Source organism: Carya illinoinensis, chromosome 13 (assembly GCF_018687715.1).
Source record: "Carya illinoinensis cultivar Pawnee chromosome 13, C.illinoinensisPawnee_v1, whole genome shotgun sequence".
NCBI classification, from domain to species: Eukaryota; Viridiplantae; Streptophyta; class Magnoliopsida; order Fagales; family Juglandaceae; genus Carya; species Carya illinoinensis.
In genome coordinates, this window is record NC_056764.1 from 2,164,609 (window position 1) to 2,176,649 (window position 12,041).

A 12,041-nucleotide genomic window follows, 5' to 3' on the forward strand; every position below is an offset into this window, starting at 1 on the left:
CTGCTCTTAATTCAGTGGTCATTAATTTCGGAGGGGAAGGTTGGATTTCAATCCAAGTAACCCAATCCAAATTTGGTCCCCACCTGTTGTAGTGAATTAAACAGGTGCCTACTATTGAGAGAGTAGGGCTTTTTGGTCAAGTATCTAACAAATAGTACTGGATTATTCCTTGTCACAGCACTCGTCTTCTAGCATCAAATTGGACTGCATGCATGATTTCTAACATAGGTTGTTACATGATCATGTTTATTATACATGGCCTTGGTAGTATCTTGAATTATGCAAGGAGAACTGCACAAGCGTAGACTGTAAACCTTCAGAAGAAGACTTCACCCAAGTTTTTACTCCCAATTGCGGGGTAGAGCTACCCACTTTTAGCACCATAACCGGCCACATTGTGAGTTGTCAATCAAAGTATCTCGAGCCATTGCTAGCCTTTCCCCATGTTCTAGCTATAGACAAGAAATCTGATCTGTCTCTACTGAGAAACAAATCGCATACTAAAGTGGGACTGGGCATGGTTGGGTTCCGTAAAAAGTCCTTTTGGTGTGTTCTATTCAGAAGCGGACAGACAAATTCTACGTTTGTACTTGAAGCTCGTGGCATAGGGATCAAGCAAAAGAAAGGGTGCTACAGTGGAAGCAGTCTTCCATGCAACGGGGTTCAGAAGACGAGCACTGCCTTGTTTTTTAGCACCATGTCCCCGACCTTGACATATATTTTTCTGCTACAACAGTGGTAACGGTTTATTTGTCTCCGAACATCATCGTTAGACATAGAATTCGATTTGAAGTAGGAGCTCACTCAGGAGTTTGTTTATCTAAACCTAAACTATCTCATCTCATTTCATATCATCATTATAATTTTTTTAAATTTCTATATAAAATATAATAAACAATTCAATTTTTTTAAAATTTTAAAACAAAACTAATATTAAAAAATATATTTTATTTAACTTTCGATAAAATATTTTATCTCATCTTATCTGAATTATGTAATCAAACGAAGACATTTGCTAGGCAGCAATTTGTAGTTGAGCATGAGCTGAAGCGCCTTTGGGTAGCTCCAACCCAATACAAGCCCAATCTTCTATACTCCTAATAGATCAATTGCTATAGTAATAATAATGTTAATTATCATTGACAAGGAAACCCGAAAGGACATAATGCTAAGAAAGTATTAAGCGAAAAAAGGGGAAGGAAAACACAAGAACTGACTTATTAAAAAGTGGAGAAATCAAATTTAGAATCTTTGAAGGGCATGGATTCAGCAAACTTTCTCCTAACAACTTCAGCAAGCTAGGAATCCCCCAAAAGAAAGAGCAACTACATACCCATAAATAATAATAGTCAACACTATCAATTCAGCAATTTAGTTTTTATTCTTTTGTGTTAGAATTTGCAAAGTCTGTTAAGATAAATGTGATAATTCAACTTTTTTTATTATTTATTTATAGAAAATCTGAATCTTTTTAGATTAAATTTACCATGTCTTCATTCAAGTCAAATAAAATGGTCAACAGATGGACATAAACAGAGAGAGGCGATACATTAAAATGGTTGGTGAAGGATCATAAATGAGTGCATCATAAAGACACCGTACGTGATCAACCACCAGGCTGAAGCATCAAATTCACTCATAAAATTAAAATCTATATATATTAGGAAACGATTTTGTTTTTCTCAGGCCTTAATGATGATAACAGAGAAATTAGTGCTTTTTCCTAGAATTTCGTAAATCCAATCAAAACCTTAACCTCGTCCAAAAATAGATACGAATACGATCCAAATTTTTCCAAAAAATATTCTTTATAACAAAGATGACATGCCCGTAATATCAGCGAAAATCTTGCCCTAAAGTCCCACTCAAGTTTTTGCCATATCCTCTCCAAAGTTAAAATTGTTTACAGCTTCTCAAACACTCAACGGAGTGGATATTGCAAAAAAAATAACAGAGTGGAATTTTTACTATTTAAAATTTCGTAATTTTCAGAAAATTCATTATTGTCTTAAGAAGATTTCCTATTTACAATCATACCCCTGATAGCCATCGGAACATCTCGCTTATCTCTTCGCCGACTCGGTTTGCTTCGAGGTCACAATCTCCAATCCCGGTGATCTCGCTCCGGCGACTGCTCCCAGAGAAAAACCTTCCGGAGCTCCGAAAAGACAACGCGCGGGATGACAGCGAGAATGAGAGCCTATCAATATACTCCTTCAGCCAACTTCTTCCAACCGCTATCTCGGAAGCTAGAGTGGACTCCATGTCCGGATGAGCCGCTAAAGCTCCGCTTTCCTCCTTGTCCGACACGGTCCTCCGGTGCGCGTGGCTCAGACTTATCTCGGAGTCATCCTCGACGAGGTATTCGAACGATCCGATGGAATAGGACCTCCGCGTATCGCCGGTGTCCGAAGCGGCTCGACGGTCGCTCACGTTTCCGATCTCCAGCCTAAAACTCTGTCCTGCGGCGGAGGTTGCACTGTTAGAAGAAGCGAGCGAGGCCTTCATGAGGTCCGACTCCGAAGCGAAAATGGAAGACCGGCATAGCGGACAAGTCTGGTTGGAGCCAAGCCAGGTGTCGACGCATTGTGAGTGGAAGGCGTGGCAACAAAGAGGGAGAAGACGGAGCTCGTCGTTCGGCTCGAACTTGGACAAGCATATGGCGCAGTCGGCAGAGGATGTGGAGGAGGACCGGCGAGTGATGGAGGAGAAGTGGAAGAGAGGGAGAGTTCGGACGAACGAGTTCTTAGGATTCTCCGGAGAGACGCGGCGAGCAGAGATGAACTCGGCGTCGGTGCTGGTGGTAGTGGAAATCGTGGACGTGGAGGTAGATAAGCGGCGGATGCAACGCCGGTTTAGGTGGCGCAGGAGGAGACAGAGGGAGACGGAGACGATGATGGTGACAACGAGAATAAAGATGATAACAAGTACGCTAGGTTTAATGGATGAAGACGAATGTGGCGAGGCAGAGGTAGCGGTGGAGTCTGTGGCTGTGCCTCCGAGGACGTTCAGCCATGGAGGCGGCGGAAAATTAGAAGAAGAAGAAGAAAACGGCATCGTAGAGATAAAATCTTAAAGAGAGAGAGAGAGAGAGAGAGAGAGAGAGAGAGAGAAGGAAATGGCGCGTAGGAAGGGTTTATAAATGTTATCCAAGCAATACAGAAAGATCAGGGACAGGTCAATGTGCGAGTGTGTGCAAACGGGAGAACGTGAGAGGCACGTGAGGTAAGTTTTTTTTTTTTTATAATTTTTTATTTTTTTGATAGGTTATAACAGGGTTGGTTGAATTTTATTATTAAAAATTTATTTATTGTTTGAAAACATATGACTAAAATATTTTAAATATTAGTTAGGAAAATTTACTAAAAATATAACATTATCTACCTTAATTTTTTTAACAAAAATTTAAATTTGTTGCTTTTTGAAAAAGTGAATTTTAATTTTTTTTTAAATGCTTAAAGCATTGTTTATAAAATTACCAAGTATACTATTTTTTCGTTTAAGAAAGAATTTGGACTGTTAAAACCACTTTCAAAACTTCTAAATTAAAAATAAAAAATAAAAAAGTTTGGCAGATGGGGGTATATTTATTTGCTATATTTCTTCCGGTTTTAAAGTAATAAAATTCGGATATAAATTTTAATGTATAAGGAAAGAAGATGGGTGGTTCGGTATGGGTGAACCGAAACTCATTGAATGGGATTGGGTTGGGCTGTGTACAAATTTTTCTTGAATTTTATATGTGTGGTTTGGAGCTCTCAAATCCGATAAAAAGAGTAAATGCTAGTGCCGCTGCCTCTGCCCCGGCGCATTCATTCCATTCACAGACAGAGAGAGAGAGAGAGAGAGAGAGAGAGAGAGAGAGAGAGAGAGAGAGAGAGAGAGGCTATTCAAGAGGAGAAGAGTGACACCCATGGCTTAGGTACCGTTTGGTAATTGTGTGGACCATTTGGGTTACTTCATTTCATCCTTTCTCGACAGCTGGGACTCTTGGAGGGTTTGGTTTGATTGGAATTGGATGGCATTTATTTATGTTAAATATTCTTTGCATTTTTTTAACAAATAAGTACTTTATTTACATAAAGAATTCATTCTTATTTTTTTTTTTTAAAAATATGTAATATTTACACAATTTATAACTATATTTAACAAACTTGTAACTTATTAATCCTTTTTTTCTTCGCATCAAGATTTGAAATATTTTTATACTCCAAAATAATATTTTGTGATTTAAAAGTGAAGATTATTACCAATATGATCCACAACCATTGACCATAATTCCCTGAGATTTGGGGATTTTAAAAAGTTGTTGTACCATTTTTAATTTTATATTGTCAACCAATTTCACTTAATAAGGTAAATAAAAAAATAAGATATAAAATAAGCATTATGTTCTAGTTGTGTGGAACCTTGTTAAAGTTTTTATTTGAAGAAATTTATTGTATTTTTCCTCTAGAACCAACATAATTGCTTATGGTGGTAAAAGGTTTAATTTCAAATATATATATATATATATATAGATACCAAAATATTTCCATTAAATACCGCTTTTAAATTATATTTTAATTCTTAAGGTTTGCGAACTCTATACACTCCTCTTTAAAAAAAAAAAAAAAGTAAATAAATTTAAAACTATATGAAGAGATATCTCTTTAATATTGGACACAACTTTTTTGTAAAGAAAGTGCACGAAGGCTTGCACACCCTAAAACTATATTTAACATTACTCTTAATTAAAAGTCTACTTGCGACTGAGATTTTGTCTGGATTGTTACACGTGAACAGTTAATGTTGTGTCTTTCTCAACATTAATACTAAGGTATTATACAAATTGAATTCAAACGAATGATATCTCAATTATAATGTTTATAAGGAGCCGTAAATATGGTTGGTATTATTAGTTGTTTAATTAGTTCACCTACTTCGTGAAGTGTTGCTATAGGGGAAGAAGAAGCAAAATAGAAAATGTAGGTAGGAGATCATACATAGTACAAGAATAAGAGAGGCAGATCCAATGCTATATTAATAATATTAATATATATGTAATGAATTTATAGCAAAACTAAAAAAAGAAGCTGGCTCCATTATTCCATAATAATAATACAATAAAGGCATGCACGTCACTCTCATTATCGAATTAATTAGTGTTACCACATAGCAGCATGATCGTATCATAATCCCCTTTCATTATACTAACATCATCATCATCATTACATTATTACTAGTATTTATATATCTTATCTTAAATGTTGTACTCACGTCACATGCTCTCTAGCTATCTCTATCTCAGCTTCCTGTGTGTGTGGGTTGGCAGTTGGCACTTGTCATTGAGATTGCTTTCTTGACAATCTTGGCATGTTCCAAAGAGAATATATATAGAATCATTGTCTCCGAGAATATTGCATTGCTTTTTGGATCTGCAGCTGCGTTTTTCTTGCTGTCTTTGAACATTAATAGTTTGAGAAAAGATATTTGCAATTTCTAATAGTTTTTGCTATAAATTGCTAGACTAATTCTAATGGAATATGATAAGAAATACTTTAGTAACAAAATAAGTATATAAAAATAAATTTACAATCTAAAGTAATTTGATGTAATGTATTAGATTGTAAAATTATTTTTATTATAAAATAGATCTAATATATCATATGAAATCACGTCAGTTTGTGAATTTATTTTTACGAAATCTTTTCGTTAGAGGTGAGTAACGGGGTCTCGCACCCAACTACCCCACCTCTGCATGGGTGGGACGGGGATTCATATGGCAGATTTGGGGGGCGCCACCCGCAACCCTCCAGCAGAGGCAGGGATGGAGGGGGTCCATCCCCATTTCGAGTTTCTCCTTCCCCGCATAATATATTAATATGTATTAAATATATAAAAATTAAAACCCAAGCATGCCTGTGTTTTTTTCCTAATAACATATGACCAAATGACGTCATTTTGTCATACGGCATCGTTTGGTATGGGGTTAAGAGCCCCTCTCTCTCTCTCTCACGATTCACAAACTTTTGTGGTTAATACGGTAACACTTGATACTAACAGTACGTAATTTCTCTTTTATATATATATATATTCAATATGTTTGTATTGTCCTTTTAAATTTGTTGCCCCCCAACTGATTAATTATGCTAGCATGATCACCATCCTAGATCTTCAGATCATCAAGAAGGGAACAAAAGTTGTCAAAGGTTTACACGTTTTTTCACTTAGGTAAAGTTGTTAATGATGATTATAGCAAAATCACTAAATAATAACATATGATTGGAGATGCAATATTGAATCAAAATGAATTTGAGCTTTGGAATACATACTACTTGTCTGGAAAAACAATCAATGATGTACGACAAAGACAATTAATCATTAGAACTAGAAAGAAAACGCAGCATTATATATAATAAGCCTTACTGCAAGATATATGCATCCAAGGGTTCACACCCAATTCATTATCTTTCAAGGTAAATAACTTGTGGTTCTGGACAAAGGCAGTGCAGTGCAGGTATTCAATGCGTTCTTCAGAACTAACGAGTTACCCAGTGTTTTTTTCGCCATGCTCATGTTGGTAACTTTATTCATGTAAACCGAAATGATATGACGAATGTCATCATCTTGTTAAAGAAGATATCATTGTGCTTTAATCCCTTTAGAGCTGAAAGCCTGAAAATCAACCCATAAGAAACAAAAAAATATGATATTTGCCCAGTTCGTTTTTCTGCTGTAAAATGTACCAAAAGACTTTATTTAAGAGCACAAACTTCAGAGTTCAGAGAGAGAGAGAGATGGATGTAATTGAATCGGTGAGCTGAACCCACTGGAACAACGGAGTCATTAAACTTGGGATTGACATCATCATTTCATCTAAGGTGGAGATGGCCCCTCTGACATGGTTACTGTTGTTGATGAATTTTAGAGGGTTTTTAGCTTTAAAATACTTGACAAAACAAATATAATATTAGAAAGTTAAAAACTGAAGGTACACTATTAATTTTTAAAATGGCTGCCGGCTCTGTCCAGTACCGTCCTCAGTGTTTGCTTCCTTTGGACTCTTGGCATGCTTTGGAAAGCTGTGATGTTGGTCTTTTTTATTCAATTGTGAATCAAAAAAGCTATTCTCTTTGATTTTTCTGTAAACATTAATGGTACTGGGGAAGCACATATACAACAAGCAGGACAAGATCCCAATAGACAAAACACACTTTCATCATTTCATGTGTCGTTTGGTTGACTCCCTTAGCAGGTCATGGTTACGAATTCATATAATAAATTGAGTTTTAATACATGTTTCTCTAATTAATAGAAAAAAAGAAAAAAAAAAAAAGAAAAGAAAAGAAGGCACGCCAACGCAATCATGGGACCCTTTTATATATATATATATATATATATATTAATATCAAAGAGTAACCCATATGGCTTGTTTAACGGATATAATTGTGTCACTTGTTCCCAAGATTTAAAACCAAACCTGCATTGTAAATTGCAAAAGCTGGTTCCTTCTTGTTTAATCAATCCAATGCGAATGAGAATATCATTTAATTTATCTTTTAAATATGAAGTTTACAAAGAAAAATATAAAAATGTATTTTACAAACTTATGTACGATGATGTGGTTCTAAATTGTAATGAGAAGTATTACAACCATAAAGAAATTTTACAAAAATAAATTCACAAATTGATATAGTTTTATGTAGAACATTAAATCTATTTTATAATAAAAATAACTTTATAATATAATGTATCACATCAAATCACATTACTTTATGTATTTACTTTTATATAATTTATTTTTGGCTAAAACATATCTCAATTGTAATTTCCACTATTTTTGTTTGATTGATGGACCTTTTTCTTGTATAAATAGTAGGAAGGTTGAGCTGGGCCTTAAAAGTTGGAAGTAGACTTATTAATAATGTGGATCGGATGTAGGTTGACATTTGGATTATGGGCAACATCTTCCTCACAAAGAGGCTGGACCATAAGAGCCCACTTGCAGGCCCTACCAAAACTCTGTGCGACACTCGGTGACCAACCTTCCCCTATATTCCCCTGCATTTGCTCGAGGTACCCAGCCAGCAGCACCCGAACCATCTCCCTCCGATCCTGCGAGAGCCGAGCGACCCAAACCATTTCACACCATGTTCCGTCAAGCCAGTGGCCTCTTGGCCCGATCATTTCTCTCCTCCTCTAGGTCCTGGGTTCGACCATTCTCTACCGATCTCCCGGCGGCTCCGACCGCGGACTCCTCCTTCGCGGAGGCCTGGAAGAAAGTGGTACCAAACATAGAACCCCCCAAGACCCCTATCGCCTTCGTGAATCCTCGCCCTCCCACTCCCTCCTCCATCCCTTCCAAGCTCACCGTCAACTTCGTGCTCCCGTATGCCTCCGAGCTGTCCACCAAAGAGGTCAGTCTCGCCCAGATTCTTCTCCCAGAGTTTCGTTTATTATATGGTAAATCTTTGTGCTTTTGGTTTATTTTGATGTGAATTGGAGTGGGTTTCGTTTTATTTTTTATTCCGAGGTCGAGTAGTACGCCTTTTGCGTCAGTTTGATGGATTGCTTTTTTTTTTTTTTTCCTGTGATTCTAAATTGGTTAACTTAATTCGAATGTTGAATATCAAACTTGTTTTTTTCCATAAAACACGGGGCTTTCGGTTAGTAAATCCAACAATGAGATCCTTGTGAAAGCATGGATACTTAGAAAGTGGGAATAGGTTACTTGTGGGTTTTTTTGGATGTGTAAAGAGTCCTCAGTCTTTTTCTTACATGCTAGTCACGATTCTTCAAGTTTTACCCAGGAGACAAAAATATTCTGTTTTTCGCGTTCCTTTGAAGAAGGTTAATAATCCACAAACTATTCTGATACAAAACTTCCTCTTATTCCCCCCTATTCTAAAGTTAAATTGCTTAAGCATGTTGTTTCTATAATGTGGTACCGATCAGAGGATCACACACGCACACAGATATACACTTAACTTTTTTTTATTGGCACCAGATGTCAGGAAACAATATCTCGACTAATCCCAACATGCACAGGCTTTCGGCAAGAAGTTTCCTGCAAATACACCTTTGATAATTCAAGATGAAATTCTCCTAATCTGATGGTCCCTAAAAATTGTTTGCATCCAAGAGGATTTGAATCTTAAACCTGGAGGGAGCATACCGCCAAGACCAAGACCCTTATCACTTGAGCCAACCTCTAAGAGTTACACATATAATTTGTTCGGACATGTAGCTGATCCTCGTTATATTATCACTTGAAAAAAACTAGGTAGCACTACTTCTAGCATATTAGTTAGGCTTAGGATTTTTCATATTATCTAGGTAACTCTAAGCGAGTGAGGGGGAATACCTTAAAACCAGACATTCTTCTTTTTATAAGTATATTATATGTATACATTATTAATGTTAGAAAGAGGTAGTTTTCCTACTTATCAAAAAAGAAAAAATATTCTTTCCAATTCATAAGACGCTCATCATGTCCACCCCTTTTTTAATGAAAGGAACGTTGATAACACTTGTAGAAAATTTCCTTGGACCTTGATATCTGTGGTAGTTCTTTGCAAATTTTGAAGATGAAAGGATAATGTGCTTGAAAGATGTAACCAGTGAGCTCAAATGACCACTCTTCCACTATAAGGTGGAGTGGAAGGTAGGCCATGAGTTCAACACCCATTGGGTGTGTGTATAACCTGCCAATCAAAAGAATAAAAAGCAGAAGAAGTTTGCTTGAAAGATGTAGGACTTAATAAGGGAATAATCATGTTTTTCAGTGCATAATTGTCATTGGTGAAACTCAAATTGTATTTCTTGCTTTTCTGCCTTAGTCCAAGTGGATAACATGCATATTAATGCTGGCTTATAGAGGTAATACCTGTGCAGTGCACCCAAAGGAAAATTTCTTGCCCATCATTATAAATCACTGTTCTTGATGTTTGTGTCTTTACAGGTTGACATGGTCATAATACCAGCAACAACGGGACAAATGGGTGTTCTTCCTGGACATGTAGCAACAATTGCAGAGCTGAAACCCGGTGTCCTGTCAGTGCATGAAGGGAATGAAGTGACCAAGTATTTCATCAGCAGTGGCTTTGCTTTCATCCATGCGAACTCATATGCAGATGTTGTTGCCATCGAGGCTGTGCCTATTGATCAAATTGACCCAAGTCTCGTCCAAAAGGGGCTCGCAGAGTTCACACAGAAGCTGAGCTCAGCCTCGACTGACTTGGAGAAAGCTGAAGCTCAAATTGGAGTTTATGTGCATAGTGCTCTCAACTCTGCTCTGACAGGCTAATATTATTTGTGTTTATGCTCCCCTCTTGATCTAGCCACTTTGTCACTTTTTACTTCTTTATGGCTATCCTCACTGATTTTTCTCCTGGAGCCGATATTTCTCAGGACGTTTAGTTCTTTTATTTCTGCTTTGAATGTGGGTTTGGTGGAAATAATCTTGAAATATGAATTCTGGCATTCAGAAAGTTGGAGCAGAACTTCCAAGGAACGAGGATTTTTGCCTCCATTCTTTTATTCTATTCTCCTTTTGATTCAAAGATCAAAATCACCTCATCTAGTCTCTTCTTCCTTGTGTTCTGTTCTGATACTCTTTCATTGACCCTCTTCTTCCAGCAACAGGATCCTCCCCATGTCTAATGTTCATAAATTATACCATAAAGAGACGTACCAAACTCCCAATAACCAAATTAGGATAAAAATACTCAACCCGAGCTTGTGAGGAGCCTGATTAATTGAGTTTAAAAATGTTAGCTGGCCTGTTGCCGACAAAACCTTTGAATTATGAACATAATTTAGACCGGAAACTACATCAGAATCTACATTTGAATTCCAAACGGTATTCTGTTACGATTGACACGTTCCTAAACACCTCACATATCATTTTCAGTGCATAATTAATGCTATCAAAGCCCATTACAAGTCAATTTTATACTGGAATGTGTAAACAAACAGACAAACAAAAGGATGTTTGTAAGCTCGCATAAAGTTCGGGTCTTTTTGTGGTTGGCAGATGATTTGTAGAATCGACATAATTAATGATTGATCATATATTACAACAGCAAATAATGATAGAGATTATTAAGACGTAAGTTAGTAAATAATCCCCCCCTTCACTAACAAAAAAAAGCAAGAGTTTATCCGAGATTTTACAAAATGAAACCAACGAACTTGTAAAAATGATTATAAAGCGTGAACAGCTTAGACAGCTATTACGACCGAAAATTTGCTGATTCATGCAATTGAAAGATTGAAACCCCTCTCTACAAATACATCAATATAAAAATAAAAAACATAAGTAGGGATAGTTGGACCACTAGTTGAGAGGGGAAGGCCAACCACTGCTATTTGTAGCAGTCCAAGCTAATACCTGCAACGGATGGCTGGCTTCTTTTTTGAGACGAGGCCAACTATACCACGCGACTGTTCTGTGACCCACCTTTATAAGATGATAAAAACTATTATAATATGTGATAATACGTAAAAACACCAATTAAAATGGCTTCATCCGTCTCGAGATCATAAAAAAATGAATAAATAATAAATAATTTATTAATAATAATGAATTGATTTTTCATAATAGTGAAATAGTCTTAAACTTAGCAAATAGAGCTTAAAAGAGGCGGTCGACCTATTTATGACACGATGGGATGGGCCAATACACCCAAGAAAAATTCCCTCCTCAGTTCACTTTTGGTCATTTTCTGAGAAGCTCAAGTTTCAACTCTCTTCTATTAAAGTTAGAAATAATAGATTGCGTAACAGCAAAAATCATATGATGATATCTAAAAGGGATCCCAAACGAATTTAATTGATCATGAGCTCATGTCCAAATTAAATTTCTTTTATTAAAGAAATGCTTAAAATGATTTAATTTTAAAAAAATAGTTCTCCCTCCATTGACTTACTTTTAGTTAAATAATCAGGGAGCATCTCATTATAACTAATAATAATTTATATATATATATATATATATATATATATAAAAGACAATAATTTTACATTACATTATTGACTTTCATATGAGTTTTGTGAGT

The 12,041-nt window shown here is 36.2% G+C and overlaps 2 protein-coding genes across 2 annotated transcripts; one reads left to right on the top strand and one right to left on the bottom strand.

Annotated features, from left to right (window-relative positions):
* Positions 1-1,757: 1,757 nt before the first annotated feature.
* On the bottom strand, positions 1,758-3,117 carry LOC122291454 (E3 ubiquitin-protein ligase ATL4). The gene has a single exon (XM_043099174.1). It carries the CDS (start codon positions 3,055-3,057, stop codon positions 2,032-2,034), a length of 1,026 nt encoding a protein of 341 aa, XP_042955108.1. The 5' UTR covers positions 3,058-3,117; the 3' UTR covers positions 1,758-2,031.
* Positions 3,118-8,022: 4,905 nt separating this feature from the next.
* LOC122292996 (ATP synthase subunit delta', mitochondrial-like) lies at positions 8,023-10,526 on the top strand. Its single transcript, XM_043101590.1, has 2 exons — positions 8,023-8,399; positions 9,944-10,526. Exons 1-2 carry the CDS (start codon positions 8,133-8,135, stop codon positions 10,286-10,288), a joined length of 612 nt encoding a protein of 203 aa, XP_042957524.1. The 5' UTR covers positions 8,023-8,132; the 3' UTR covers positions 10,289-10,526.
* Positions 10,527-12,041: the final 1,515 nt, after the last annotated feature.